The 15,628-nt window shown below is 43.1% G+C and overlaps 1 protein-coding gene across 4 annotated transcripts in view; it reads left to right on the top strand.

Annotated features, from left to right (window-relative positions):
* Nucleotides 1–15,628, top strand: part of LOC106609114 (copine-8) — a 129,487-nt gene that overhangs the window by 108,185 nt on the left and 5,674 nt on the right. For 2 of the 4 annotated variants that reach the window (XM_014207544.2, XM_014207545.2), the window contains 7 exons: nt 4,212–4,226; nt 10,043–10,089; nt 11,333–11,514; nt 12,325–12,452; nt 14,115–14,217; nt 14,982–15,039; nt 15,244–15,317. In XM_014207544.2, the coding sequence (XP_014063019.1) occupies nt 4,212–4,226; nt 10,043–10,089; nt 11,333–11,514; nt 12,325–12,452; nt 14,115–14,217; nt 14,982–15,039; nt 15,244–15,317 (607 nt within the window). The remainder of the gene's footprint in view (nt 1–4,211; nt 4,227–10,042; nt 10,090–11,332; nt 11,515–12,324; nt 12,453–14,114; nt 14,218–14,981; nt 15,040–15,243; nt 15,318–15,628) is intronic. The other 2 variants (XM_014207548.2, XM_014207547.2) reach the window with 1 other exon arrangement.

Here is a 15,628-nt window from a genome sequence, read left to right as displayed (position 1 = left end):
ACTAACAGCTTACCACACAACATACAGTTGAAGTCGGAAGTTTACATACACTTAGGTTGGAGTCAATAACTTGTTTTTCAACCACTCCACAAATTTCTTGTCAACAAACTGTACTTTTTGCAAGTTGGTTAGGACATCCACTTTGTGCATGACACAAGTAAGTTTTACAACAATTGTTTACAGACAGATTATTTCACTTATAATTCACTGTATCACAATTCCAGTGGGTCAGAAGTTTACATACACTAAGTTGACTGTGCCTTTAACTTTTTAAGGTATAGGGGGCAGTATTTTCATTTTCGGATGAAAAGCGTGCCCAGAGTAAACTGCCTAATACTCGGGCCTAGAGTCAATTATGTGCATATTATTAGTAGATTTGGATAGAAAACACTCTGAAGTTTCTAAAACTGTTTGAATGATGTCTGTGAGTATAACAGAACTCATATGGCAGGCAAAAACCTGAGAAAAATCCAACCAGGAAGTGGGAAATCTGAGAATTGTAGTTCTTCTTTGGAATCCCTATCGAAACTACAGTGTCTGTGGGGTCAAGTTGCACTTCCTAAGGCTTCCATTGGCTGTCAACAGTCTTTAGAAACTTGTTTCATGCGTCTCCTGTTACTGGGCAGAGAATAGTAGCTCATTCAATGAGTGGAATGCCTGGGACCAGTGAGTTGTTTACTGTGCTGGCACGTTTGGTGTGCCGCTCCTTCTTTTTCCGCTGTAATGAATACGCTATTGTCCGGTTGGAATATCATCAATGTTTTATGTTAAAAAGACCATAAGGATAGATGGTAAACAACGTTTGAAATGTTTTCTATGAACGGTAATGGAACTATTTGACTTTTCGTGTCTGGATTTACGCTCGCGCGTTATGCCTTTGGATAGTGATCTGAACGCACGAACAAAAGGTATTTGGAGATAAATATGGAGTATTTTGAACAAAAAGAACATTTCTTGTGGAAGTAGGAGTCCGGGGAGTGCATTCTGACGAAGATCAGCAAAGGTAAGAGAATATTTATAACACTAATTCTGAGTTTAGTTGACCCCAGAACTTGGCGGGTATCTGTATAGCTTGCTTTGATGGTTGAGCTATGTACTCAGAATATTGAAAAATGTGCATTCTCCGTAAAGCTATTTTAAAATCTGACACAGCGGTTGCATTAAGGAGAAGTATATCTATAATTCTTTCAATAACTGTTGTAAATTTTATCAACGTTTATGATGAGTATTTTTGTAAATTGATGTGCTCATTCACCGGAGGTTTTGGTGGGTATACATTTTCTGAACATCACGCGCCAATGTAAAATGGGGTTTTTGGATATAAATATGAACTTTATCGAGCAAAACATACATGTATTGTGTAACATGAAGTTCTATGAGTGCCATCTGATGAAGATCAAAGGTTAGTGAATATTTTAGCTGTATTTTTGGTTTTTGTGATGCATGTCCTTGCTTGGAAAATGGCTGTGTGGTTTTTCTTGTGAAGTTTATGTCCTAACATAATCTAATTTTATGCTTTCGCCGTAAAGCCTTTTTGAAATCAGACAATGTGGTTAGATTAACGAGAAGTTTATCTTTAAAATGGTGTAAAATAGTTGATTGTTTGAAAAAATGAAATTATGAGATTTTTGCTGTTTTCTATTTCGCGCCATGCTATTTCACTGGCTGTTGATAGTGTGTACCGCGGGTGGTACACACTAGGCGTCCCACCTAGCCCATAGAAGTGAAACAGCTTGGAAAATTCCAGAAAATGATGTCATGGCTTTAGAAGCTTCTGATAGGCTAATTGACATAATTTGAGTCAATTGGAGGTGTACCTGTGGATATGTTTCAAGGCCTACCTTCAAACTCAGTGCCTCTTTGCTTGACATCATGGGAAAATCAAAAGAAATCAGCCAATACCTCAGAAGAAAATGGTAGACCTCCACAAGTCTGGTTCATCCTTGGGAGCAATTTCCAAATGTCTGAAGGTACCACGTTCATCTGTACAAACACTAGTACGCAAGTATAAACACCATGGGACCATGCAGCCGTCCTACCGCTCAGGAAGGAGACGCGTTTTGTCTTCTAGAGATGAACGTACTTTGGTGCGAAAAGTGCAACTCAATCCCAGAACAACAGCAAAGGACCTTGTGAAGATCCTGGAGGAAACCGGTACCAAAGGTATCTATATCCAAAGTAAAATGAGTCCTATATCGACATAACCTAAAAGGCCGCTCAGCAAGGAAGAAGCCACTGCTCCAAAACCTTCATAAAAAAGCCAGACTACGGTTTGCAACTGCACATGGGAACAAAGATCGTACTTTTTGGAGAAATGTCCTCTGGTCTGATGAAACAAAAATGGCCATTATGGCCATAATGACCATCGTTATGTTTGGAGGAAAAGGGGGGAGGCTTGCAAGCTGAAGAACACCATCCCAACCGTGAAGCACGGGGGATGGCATCATCATGTTGTGGGGGTGCTTTGCTGCAGGAGGGACTGGTGCACTTCACAAAATAGATAGCATCGTGAGGGAGGAAAATTTTGTGGGTATATTGAAGCAACATCTCAAGACATCAGTCAGGAAGTTAAAGCTTGGTCGCAAATGTATCTTCCAAATGGACAATGACCCCAAGCATACTTCCAATGTTGTGGCAAAATGGCTTAAGGACAACAAAGTCAAGGTATTGGAGTGGCCATCACAAAGCCCTGACCTCAATCCCATAGAAAATGTGTGGGCAGAACTGAAAAGGCGTGTGCGAGCAAGGAGGCCTATAATCCTGACTTTTACACCAGCTCTGTCAGGAGGAATGGGCCAAAATTCAGCCAACTTATTGTGGGAAGCTTGTGGAAGGCTACCCAAAACGTTTGACCCTTGTTCAACAATTTAAAGGCAATGCTACCAAATTCTAATTGAGTGTATGTATACTTCTGACCCACTGGGAATGTGATGAAAGAAATAAAAGCTGAAATAAATCATTCTCTCTACTATTATTCTGACATTTCAGGTTCTTAAAATAAAGTGGTGATCCTAACTGACCTAAGATAGGGTATTTTTACTAGGGTTAAATGTCAGGAATTGTGAAAAACTGAGTTTAATTGTATTTGGCTAAGGTGTATGTAAACTTCCGACTTCAACTGTACATGTCTTTACTATAAAACCCATTAAAAAAACACACAGGAGGTCCCGTAAAAAAAAAGAGACTCCTCGAATGTTACAGTATAACTCGCACTCTGTAGGGCACTTTCAAGTGAATTTACTGCTGTATGCTAATACTTGTTCTGGACACGCCACTGCAAAGCACCACCTGGAGTTTGATAAACGGCATTGGTGCTATGGTCACGAAATCTATTTCTCTGAGATATTGCATTCCTATAAAATAATATCCCCAGAATTTTTTTGCATAGAATATACAGTAGCTCAGTATTTGTATGATTTATTGTATACAGTATTTTTTGCTCATCTTTATCAAGGGTGCCAGTAATTATGCACCTGACTGTATGTAACACAATGGCCGTTGTCCACAGTGATATGGAGGTGTGACCATCACTGAATTGATCCTGCACAAAACACAGAACATTAAGAACACCTGCTCTTTCCAAGATGTAGACGGACCAGGTGAAAACCATGACCCCTATTCATGTCACTTGTTAAATCCACTTCAGTCAGTGTACGGTAGATGAAGAGGAGGAAATAGGATAAAGAAGGATGTTTAAACCTTGAGACAATTGAAACATGGATTGTGTATGTGTGCCATTCAGAGGGTGAGTGGGCAAGACAAAATATTTAAATGCCTTTCAACTGGGTATGGTAGTAGGTGCCAGGCGCACCGGTTTGTTTCAAGAACTACAACGCTGCTGGGATTTTCACGCTCAACGGTTTCCTGTGTGTACCAAGAATGGTCCACCTCCCTAAGGACATCCAGCCATCTTGACACAACTGTGGGAAGTTCCTGTGGAACGCTTCCGACATCTTGTAGTCCATGGAGGATGTGGGCAACTCAATATGAAGAAGGTGTTGTTAATGTTTGTACACTCAGTGTATATTGATGTGGTTTAATGTGTATGAGTGTGATGGAGGTTACCAGTGTACCTGGAGACGTGTGTAGGAGGCAGGAGTTTACTTTTTTACTCTGCTTATGTAAAATGCATACACAAAACTAGGTCCTTCTGAATGTTGTAGAATAAAAAGCACTTTCCTAACTCCCAACATTCTATGTTTTTTTGACAGAGTGGGCCAAGGAGGGTAAGTGGTGTACCCTGACGTTTGTGTGACTAAATGAAGTGGAAAGCGATGTTTTTGCTGTTTGAAGCCTAAATGGATGATAATGGACTATAGTGCTCATGTTTCATAATAACTGCTTCATGCTGAGCTCTTCTCACACAGCCTTCTCATACCCCCTCGTGTCTCTTCATCTGTTTGGCTTGTTTGTTAAGAAATAGCATGTTACTTTAATAGGTATAATCTACACTGAACAAAAATATAAACACAACATGTAAAGTGTTGGTCCCATGTTTCATAAGCTGAAATATAGATCCCGGTAATGTTCCAAATCCCTGTTACATCCCTGTTAGGGAGCATTTCTCCTTTGCCAAGATACTCCATCCACCTGACAGGTGTGGCATATCAAGAAGCTGATTAAACAGCATGATCATTACACAGGTGCACCTTGTGCTGGGGACAATAAAGGCCACTTTAAAATATGCAGTTTTGTCACACAACACAATGCCACAGATGTCTCAAGTTTCGAGGGAGCATGCAATTGTTATACTGACTGCAGGACTGCCCACCAGAGCTGTTGCCAGAGAATTGAATGTTAATATCTCTACCATAAGCCACCTCCAACATTGTTTCAGAGTATTTTGCAGTATGTACAACCGGCCTCACAACCTTAGACCACGCGTATGTCATCGTTTGCTGATGTCAACGTTGTGAACAGAGTGCCCCATGGTGGCGGGGGGGTTATGGTATGGGCAGGCATAAGCTACGGAAAAACAAGCATAATTGCATTTTGTCGATGGCAATTTGAATGCACAGAGATACCGTGATGAGATTCTGAGGCCCATTGTTGTGCCATTCATCCACCTCCATCACCTCATGTTTCAGCATGGTTACGTATGTCCCCATGCCATAAGGATCTGTACACAATTCCTGGAAGCTAGGGCCTCCCGAGTGGCGCAGCGGAGTGCTAGAGGCGTTACTACAGACCCAGGTTCATTCCCAGGCTGTGCCACAACCGACCATGGCCGGGAGTCCCATAGGAAGGCACACAATTGGCCCAGCGTAGTCCGGGTTAGGGGAGGGTTTGGCCAGTGAGGCTTTACTTGGCTCATCGCGCTCTAGTGACTCCTTGTGGCGATCCGGGTGTCTGCGGGCTGACCCCGGTCGCCAGTTGAACGGTGTTTCCTCCGACACATTGGTGCGGCTGGCTTCCGGGTTAAGCTGGCGGTTGTTAAGGAGTGCGGTTAGGTGGGTTATGTTTCAGAGAACGTTTGATTTCACCTTCACCTCTCCCGAGCCCTTTAGTTAGTTGCAGTGATGAGACAAGATAGAAAAAAGGGGGTAAAATTCACATTTCTGGAAGCTGAAATGAAAACTCACCAGATATGTGAGCATGTTTGGGATGCTCTGGATCGACGTGAATGACAGTGTGTTCCAGTTCCCGCCAATATCCAGCAACTTTGCACAGAAATTGAAGAGGAGTGGGACAACATTCAACTGGCCACAATCAACAGCCTGATCAACTCTATGCAAAGGAGATGTGTCGCGCTGCATTAGGCAAATGGTGGTCACACCAGATACTGACTGTTTTTGTGATCCACGCCCTCACCTTTTTTTTAAGGCATTTGTCACCAACAGATGCATATCTGGATTCCCAGTCATGTGAAATCTATAGATTAGGTCCTAATGAATTTATTTCAATTGACTGATTTCCTTATATGAACTGTAACTAAGTAAAATCTTTGAAATTGTAGCATTTATATTTTTGTTCAGTATATAATCCCTTTTTATTTTCTTCTCTTCTGTTCTTTCTTGTCTCTCCTCTCCACAACATTTTGATTTTGATTGACACCTGTATGTAGATTCACCTCATTAGCCAAGAGCATATTGAGGCCCTCATCCTGACAGGTTCTGAGTGAGAGCAGCCATTGTTAGTGACTCACTCCAATCTGCTAATTTTCATTAGCTCGGAAGCCCTTGGAAGTGAATGGGAATGCACCACAACTATTAGCATTGGAATTAGCATAGAGAATGGATGGGTAGTGTGTTGTAAATCCCCTATCTCTTTTCCAGCAGCACACAGCTGTTATGTGTGTGCATGTGTGTGTGGGATTGGGACCCTCATTCAGTGTTGATGTATCAACATCAGTTATTGTATACAAAGGGATGAACACGGTCCATTTGAAACAGAATGAATCCAACCTTCTGTTCTGCTTGTGCGGCTTTCAAGTTGTATTAAGCGTGCGTCAATGTTCCCTTAATGGTTGCTGGTGTTACGTTATGTAGGCAGCATGTAAACAATCAGTCTTCTTCTTCTCCTCCTTCTGTCCTTCTTTCCTTCTTCTCCAAACTTCCACAGTATCATCACCACTGCACAGTACCATGGTTTGTCATACATTGTCAGAGCCTTGTCCAGTTGGAGTGCCCAGGGCTTTAACGATAACACTAGGAATGGATCGCTCTCCGAGTCCCAGCTGTTCAATAGGCATTTCCCATCATTTATCTCCCCTGTTTTTATTTTTCTGTGAATTGGTCATCAGCTGGCTTTGTGACAGACAGGAGGTTGTTTTCTCTTTTTGCACGGAGGCAAACGGAAGCAAATAAAAGGAGTGCTGTAGAGAAAGGTGCTGCACTGATCGCCCCTGGGTGATACTATCATATAGGAGACATAAACATGAGTCGGGGTGTGTGTGCGCCTCATCCCCTGCACTCTGATAGCTTCAATATGGCTCACACTCCTCCACTCTTTTTATTTATGAACCTTTATTTAACCTTGGGAAGACATTGAGATTGACATGTTTTTTTCAAGTGAGCCCATGTAGTCTCTCTATAGACTGCCTCGTCACTTACGGTTGTGGAGATGGAGTCCTAATTTATGCATAAAACAATCAAGTGGGGTCACATGAGGATTTTAATTAGCCACAGGACCAGTACGAATTACTCCTACAGGGTTTCCCATGTCCGCAGGCAGGGGCAGATGGATTCCACTAATACAATAACACTCCTGCAGTAGTGCTATTTACTTATTATGAATCACTACCCATAGACAAAGCTGGAAGGGACAGTATGTTAGTCATAGTATGTTAGATGTTTGTTTAGCATGAGAAAATCTCTCCCCCTTCTCTTCCCCTTTCCTGCCCCCACCTCCTCCCACTCCCCATCTCCTCTCTTCCACTCTCCTCTCCTCTCTCTGCTTCTTCTCTCCTCTCTCTGATAATGATCCAGCTAATAACACAGTCAGACATGAAATGGTTTGCTACAAAGTCCTCATGGTCACTTCCTTAGGGATTTCCTGCTTTACCGTTACTTGAGAAGAGCTGAATTTCTATCCGTTACTTTAATGTTGCTTTTAGATAAGGTTTCAAGGCAAGCTTAGCTAAAAATTGACCATATTAAAAGTCAAAGTCTCTCTCTCCGTATCTGTTGAAAGATGAGCTTTTCGGGTTTGAGCTGGGTTAAAGCGACAATAAGCAGTAGAAACAATAACAAAGCGCAATCCCTGCCCCTATTTCGGTAAAAAGCTGAGGGATGGGGCTGGAGAAATGTAAACTGTCTCAAATTCATAGACAGATATATGGATGCAAGGCCTGACCATCCATGATATCAGCTTTATTGTTTTAACCATGTTTTGAGGATATACATTGTTTGTTTGCATTTACTTTGTTTACAAACATTGGTTTACAAACAAGCTTATATTTTGGGTACTGATGGGGGTACAACAGTTGAACTAAGCTCATGAGTTATTTATAAGTTATATTCTTTAAGAAACAAATGGGTACATATCATTAATTTATTAGTGAAAAATTGATGTAGCAACTGCTGATTGCCTCTTTAAGGTCAGAACGGCTGGCTAGTTTTCCTGGAACATGCATCGCCAGGGGCAACACCTGGAGCCAATGGGGTGATGTTTCACTCTTACCTCACTGTGCACACTCATCTGTGATTGGTGCAGAAGCTTCAGCTGACCTTTTAGCGAGAGCCCTCTGCATTGTAATGGGAATAATTAGATTGTATCTCTGAGTTGTATCTCCACTGATTTACAGTCTCTGAGTTATATGGAAATGACTGAGTAATATTTCATTTCAGACTAGGATACATTTCTCTACTCCTCATTTTAATTTTTCTCTCTTTATCCATCTCCTTCCACTGTTTCTGGCTGTCCTCACACTCCGAACGAGGTGGAAACTCTCTCTCTGTGTGTGTGTGTGTGTGTGTGTGTGTGTGTGTGTGTGTGTGTGTGTGTGTGTGTGTGTGTGTGTGTGTGTGTGTGTGTTTGTGTGTGTGCGTGTGCGTGCGTGCGTGCGTGCGTGTTTGAGGAGAGATCCATAATTCAGGCTGGCGGGCCAGTCTGTCTGTCTCCCTCTTGGCACAGAGAGCTGGACCAGATATGACTCCAATACACCACTGTCTCACCTCCTCTTCTCCTTGAAGACTTGTCCCCCTGTTCCTTTCTCTGAATATTAAACTGTCTCCTCTCCACTGACTTCTGCAGCGTACCAATGCTCTTAAATATTGAGTGGTACATCTTGGCACTGAATTATACTGAGGGAAAAATACTTGAATTCATGTAACATGAGTTACATTACAATTTTATTTATTTCACCTTTATTTAACCAGGTAGGCAAGTAGGCACAATTCAGTGAAGTTAAAACATTATATGTTTGATGCAGGATAGCCCAGTATAATGTGCACATTGACTTACACTAGCAGAGGTAACTTTTTACCCCTACACAAATATTCTTTAATAAATACGCTCAATGGCTTCCGGGTTAAGCGAGCAATGTGTCAAGAAGCAGTGCGGCTTGGCGGGGTCGTGTTTCAGAGGACGCATGGCTCTCAACATTCGCCTCTCCCGAGTCCGTACGAGAGTTGCAACGATGGGACAAGACTGTAACTACCAATTGGATATCACAAAATTGGGTTGAAAAAAGATATATAATAAGAAATGGGCTCAAACACATTCTTAGCATGCATGCAAAACGAAGCGTAAATTAGTGATTTAACACTACATTTGTGATTTATCTCAGGGGGAATGATGCAAGCATCCCTCTACTCCCTCTGCTCCTTCCTTATTCCTCCTTCCTCTCATCCTCCCTCTCTCCTCCCCTCCACCCCTAGACTCTATCTGCCCTAACATGAGGCGACAGCGCCGTACTTCAGGCATCACTCCCCACCCACCCCTTCCTCTCCCAGCAGTAGACCCAGGCTGTGTGAGTCTGTGTGGACTAGAGAGTAGCGTAAATCCCGACCAGGGCCCTATCCATCCATACCCGCCTCATGGCTCCTAGCCTGACCTAAACCACAGCCAACGCAGGCAGAGTGGCTCGGAGCTGGGGAGAGGAGAGCACAGAGCCCCTGGTCTGGTTCTCCCCCTCCCTCACAATGAGTTAACAGGCTTCTTCAGGTCTGCTGCACTAACATGTGTCTGCGGGCTGTGCAGTGCACTCCACATTGCGTCACAGGGTGACAAGTCTAATGGTTCCTTACAGTACCTGATCTATTCAAATACAGGAGGTGGTGGAGAGGGCAAGAGGATGTGTGAGCTACAGCGCACGGCACGCACAGCACACATCAGCACTGTGTGCACTCATCTGTTGAACCTGTTGTTTGTCTTGACTTCTTGGGATTAGAAAGTTACCTCTCTATTTAAATTTGATTTTGTTTCTTCAGGCACCAAGGGCAAGGACTGGTTTCAACTTGCCTGCTTGCTTGAGCTATGATAATCAGAACATTATTGTGTTTACTAAAGTTCATTAAGCCAATGGTTTATGGTGTGTGTGTGTGTCTATGCTAGCGTGTGGTAAATTAATAATTACTCTCCTCTTGCTTTTGCCTTCCAGGACCCAGATTAATTTCACAGTGGCAATTGATTTCACCGCTTCAAACGGTGAGCAACACACACACACACTCAACACTTCTCCTAATGCTCGACCAGGGCTGTTTAAATGTATGCATATGGGATGATCTGTAATAGCCCTACTCCATTATTGCAGGGCAGGCTAAAACCTAATGCTGTAAAAGAGATGATAGCTTAGTGGTGATAACAGGAATGAATGTGCCTCTCTTGTATATTTTAATGTGTACCTGTTATAGCAAGGCTGGAAGGAAATGACCTATCTCTTAGACGTTATAGTGAGGTTGACTGGGACTACCATATCTCTTAGATAACGACAGATGGTTCAATTCAAAGGTAGACCCACTGATATCTCATAAGCGTGGGGTTATTGCTTCTTTGTTTTTATTTGACGAGTGTAACGGCTGTCGTGAGAGAGAGTAGACCAAGGTGCAGCGGAGTTAGTGTTCATCATTGAATATTTAATAAAGAAAGAACACTATACAAACAAAACAAGAAAACCCGACAGCCAAACAGTCCTGTCAGGTGCAAAACACTAACAGAAACAATTACCCACAAAACCCAAAGGAAAAACATGCTCCTTATGTGTGACTCCCAATCAGCAACAACGAGCTTCAGCTGTGACTGATTGGGAGCCACACACGGCCCAAAACAAAGAAATACAAAAACATAGAGAAAGGAACATAGAACGCCCACCCAATGTAACACCCTGGCCTAACCAAAATAAAGAACAAAAAACCCCTCTCTATGGCCAGGGCGTTACAATGAGGTCCGATATATGATGTGCAGGAGCTGATGTTGTGGATGTGTGTCCAATAGGGCCGCTAAAAGATCTAAAGTTCATATGTCACTATACTCGTAACCACTACAGCCAGTGTGCTATAAAGTGAAATGATTCTCCTGCTCATATTGGTCATGTAATTATGCATGTCACTCATACTGTACCCACTACCCAGAGTCTTATATAGAGGGAAAGACAGGGAAAGAGATCTAACACGGTCTCTAGTGAAATAGTGTATTATGCTGTCTAAAAGTATCACCGTTTTGGTTGACCTCACAACTACCTTTCTGTATGGGCAAAACTCCGATAACACCCTATTCCACATATAATGCACCACTTTCTACCATCAACAGCATGGGCTAGCAGTGCACTAAAATGGGGAATGGAGTTAAATTTGAGACACAGCCGTTCCTTTCTATATCTGGCTCTGTTGTTCCATTATTGTACCTTGTTATTACTGTCCCATTATTTACCATTACTGTACCTGTTTCCCAGGCAACCCAGCCCAGCCCACCTCCCTCCACTACATGAGTCCTTACCAGATGAATGCCTATGCCATGGCCCTGAAGGCTGTAGGGGAGATCATCCAGGACTACGACAGTGATAAGATGTTCCCTGCTTTGGGCTTCGGAGCCAAGCTGCCCCCCGACGGACGGGTCTCACATGAGTTCGCCCTGGTAAGTGACCTCTAACCCCTGACTTCTAACCCCCTAAACCCTGATAAGATAATCCCTGCTCTTGGCTTCAGAGAGGTTGGAAGAAAACCTGTGGATGGGTACGCCAACACCAGAGTTGTTCAGTCCTGGCTCAGTTGGTTAAATTGTGGGTTTGCTCCCTGCATGGACCACATATACTTCATGCGTTTACCGTGGTTACAGGCTTGTTTTGTTTACATCTGGTCAAAAGCTGCAGATGCACCCATCGAAGGGTAAGCAATTAGACAAGTGAAAGAGCGACAAAACCCTAAGCGAACTCCACCTATCTGGCACTCCAGGCAGGCTCAAACGCTCAAAGTTTCAATGTCTCCTTAGTGGCTGTATTGTAGAGGCTTAGGATGCCAAGTCCTAAACAAAATACTACCACTGAGTTATATGACTGCCAAGGAGAACAGTAACTGTCCTCTCTGTAAGGAAAAACCATTGATCACAGACAGCCCTCCCTCCCAAGCCCTCCCTCCACCTCTCTCTCCTTCCCTCTTCAGCTCTACAGAGTACTGTAAACAGTAGGATACCACTCAGACAGGAACATGCCTCCAGCATGCTCAGCAGGTATTTCCCATATCTCTGACTGGGCCTAAAGTTGTATTTATCCTCCTCTCCCTCTCTTCTTTCCTAGTTCTCCTACTTCATTCCCCTGCTTCAGAATTTAATTAGAAAGAGCTTACATTTTTCTTTTTAGATTATTCTCTTTTTTAATGTTATTCTCCTGCTTGAATGGGATTGATGAAAGATGTTTAACTACCCTCCTTCTCTTTTTGTGTCTTCCAGAATGGCAATCCCCAAAACCCATACTGTGCAGGTATAGATGGAGTGATGGAGGCATATTACCAGAGCCTGAAGTCTGTCTGCCTCTACGGCCCAACCAACTTCTCTCCTGTCATCAACCATGTGGCCAGGTAAGGGGGCTATGAGGAACAAAGCTGGACTTGAAACAGCTTTAAGGTCACTTTTCGATTCATTTCAGTGAATTTGTGAACCAAATTGAAATTCAATTTATGATTTGAAAATTATATTACCCACAGTTTTCTATTTTGGAGTTTTTAGATTCACTCCCTGAACTGACTGAATACACATAGCAGGGTGATAAAAACAGAGGGCGACATCTATAGGTCTTCCTTCATTCAATTTCAGATCACATTCCTACCAATGCACACCTAAACCTCCCAGGCATGAGAGAGCCATATGTCTATATAGAGCCATATGTCATGATTCCTGAGTCCTGAGTAGATCAATACTAACTAAGATGGCCTGAACGTGTGTATCGATCCACTGTCCTCTGTGTTCCAATGAGAGCCATTCGCGACGCAGGCTGTATGTTGTGATTGAGTTGTTTCCCTGAGAGCAGAAAGGACAACAGAGGAGGTCTGCAGACTAACAGAGAGTTAACTGAGATGGATCAACTTTTATAAGTGCAAGTAGATGTTTCAGTACATAACTCACAGAGTATTATACTGAGAATAAGTTGGTGACAGTGTTTTGGCCACACGGTCAGACTAACGGACACTTAAAACTGAGATTCTTCAACTCTTAAAAGTGCGACTATGCTTCTCAGGGCATGCACAGCTCACAGAGATAATTTCACAAATAAACAGTGTGACAACATTCCACTGTAGAACTTTAAGCTGTTAAATAAAAAAGTTGTTTTTTTGCTTTTGTCATGTTCTGTTCTTTAGTTAACCTGTAAACGTGTTGTTTGTGTGAGTGAACAATGGCTTCACAGTCCTTCCCACACACATACATGCTCGCGCATGCACACACACACAGTCCTTAAGCCTTAATGAGTATTCCTTAATGAAGTAAAGGTGCTGTCAGAAGACTTGAGATTAACAGATGTGTGTGTGTGTGTGTGTGTGTGTGTGTGTGTGTGTGTGTGTGTGTGTGTGTGTGTGTGTGTGTGTGTGTGTGTGTGTGTGTGTGTGTGTGTGTGTGTGTGTGTGTGTGTGTGTCCACATGCATGTGTGTGTGCCTGTTTGTTGTTGCTCGGAAGCCAAGTTAGAAATACTGAGTTGAGGGGTGACAACCCAGTGCAAAATTTGTGTGTGGCTTTCAGAATCCACAATCATTAGTGCCATCCTAGAACACTACCTTACCCCTCTCCTCCCTTCTCCTCACCTCTCCCCTCACTTCCAGGCACCGCTGTCATGTCAGCCTCCTTTCCTCTCATCTACTCTGTCTCATCTCCTCGTTTCGCCGTGTGCCACTCGCCCCCACGTTTTAATAATAACCGCTCCGTTCCTTCTCTGCCTTGCCTCACGCTCCTCGCAGTTTAATAACTGTTCAGTTGACTTTTCTGTCTTCATCTCTGTATCTGACGCTGCAAGCATCTGATGTTCTCTCTCCGCACACCTTACGCGCGTTTGAGAAGCACAGGAAGCAGTCAGAGGCTAGGGCCCATGTTGTGTAAAGTAGGTGCCAGAAATAATATCACTACCCAGCCAGTTCATGAAAGGTTACATCTGGTCAAAATAAAGACAATTGTATAATGTAGGGTTTTATGGATAATATAAACACTTGTGTGGCTCACCTATGTACTCTGTGTTTATCTCTCCTGTCTGTAGGTATGCTGCGTCAGTGAATGATGGCTCTCAGTACTTCGTCCTTCTCATCATCACAGATGGAGTCATCTCAGACATGGCCCAGACCAAGGAGTCCATCGTCAACGTAAGAACAACAACTGCTAAGCAATGTTCCCACTTTGGCGAAGACCACATTCACGGTAAACCCTGCATATGTCGGCTCAATCGGAATGACCTTTAAATGGACAATTTTTCAAATCCACGATCTGATTGAATCCCGACCTTAGTCACTAGATGGCAGTTCCTAGATAAACAAGTAAACAAGACATTCTGAAAAAGTCATCTATCATTCCTCAGCTCTGGGGTAACACCTCAGTCAAACTAACTCATCTCCATCAAAGATGGAGAGAGCAGGGGCAGGGTTATGGCACACACACACACAGAAAGACACAAGTACACACACACATGAACACACACACACACGTTAAAGTGTTGGGGGAGTTGAGGGACTTTTATTTATTTATTTATTTTCTCATCCCCAACTTCCAAGAGGTGTTCCTGTCCCACGCAGCCCTCAGGAAGATGCTACATCTCACAGACACACGCCATGAATATTTACACACACACACACACACACACACACACACACACACACACACACACACACACACACACACACACACACACACACACACACACACAGACACACACACAGCTTGGGGTGAATCAACTTTATTCTATAGGCTGTAGGCTGTATAGGTGCTCAGTCAACGTCACTCATAAAACTCATTTCTCAGACTGTCTGACAGAATCCTATGAATATTTATCCTGTGTGACAGACTCAACGTTATGTCACAGACATAATGGGGAGAATATGGGACTCAACTTGTTTCCTCGTGTCCTATCCAGGCATCGTGTCTTCCCATGTCGATTATCATCGTAGGAGTGGGACCAGCAGAATTTGATGGTAAGAAACACACAAACACACACAGATGCGCAAATGCACGTACATGCATATGCACATATGCACACACGCATGCACACACACACACACACACACACACACACACACACACACACACACACACACACACACACACACACACACACACACACACACACACACACTCCACTGAGCAGATGATGACTACAGTATCATGTTTCTCCTCAGCGATGGTCGAGTTGGACGGGGATGAAGTGAGGATCTCGTCGAGAGGAAGATATGCGGAGAGGGACATTGTTCAGGTACGCCGTGTTCCTTCTGTTTGTTCCACTGCTAGGCTGCAAGATGCATGGAGTCAAATAGGTAGGGTTTTGGAAGCATTAGAATATGCCTCACAAACAAATAAACTGTCTGCATCCATCTGGATGCTATTGTACAAAGGGCTTTATAAAAATACATTTGATTGATTGCATAGCACAGCACAGAACAGTCAGGGCTATGGACAGAGGCTACAACATACTGTTTATATGCACATATTGATGATCAATAGTAGTAGAGTCTAGAAACTAGAAGTACTAGAAAACATATTGGGAAGGAAATCCGAACGGGGGAA

Source organism: Salmo salar, chromosome ssa07 (assembly GCF_905237065.1).
Source record: "Salmo salar chromosome ssa07, Ssal_v3.1, whole genome shotgun sequence".
Taxonomy (NCBI): domain Eukaryota; kingdom Metazoa; phylum Chordata; class Actinopteri; order Salmoniformes; family Salmonidae; genus Salmo; species Salmo salar.
Note: the sequence above shows the minus strand (reverse complement) of the source record. Positions and strands in the feature narration are given on the sequence as shown.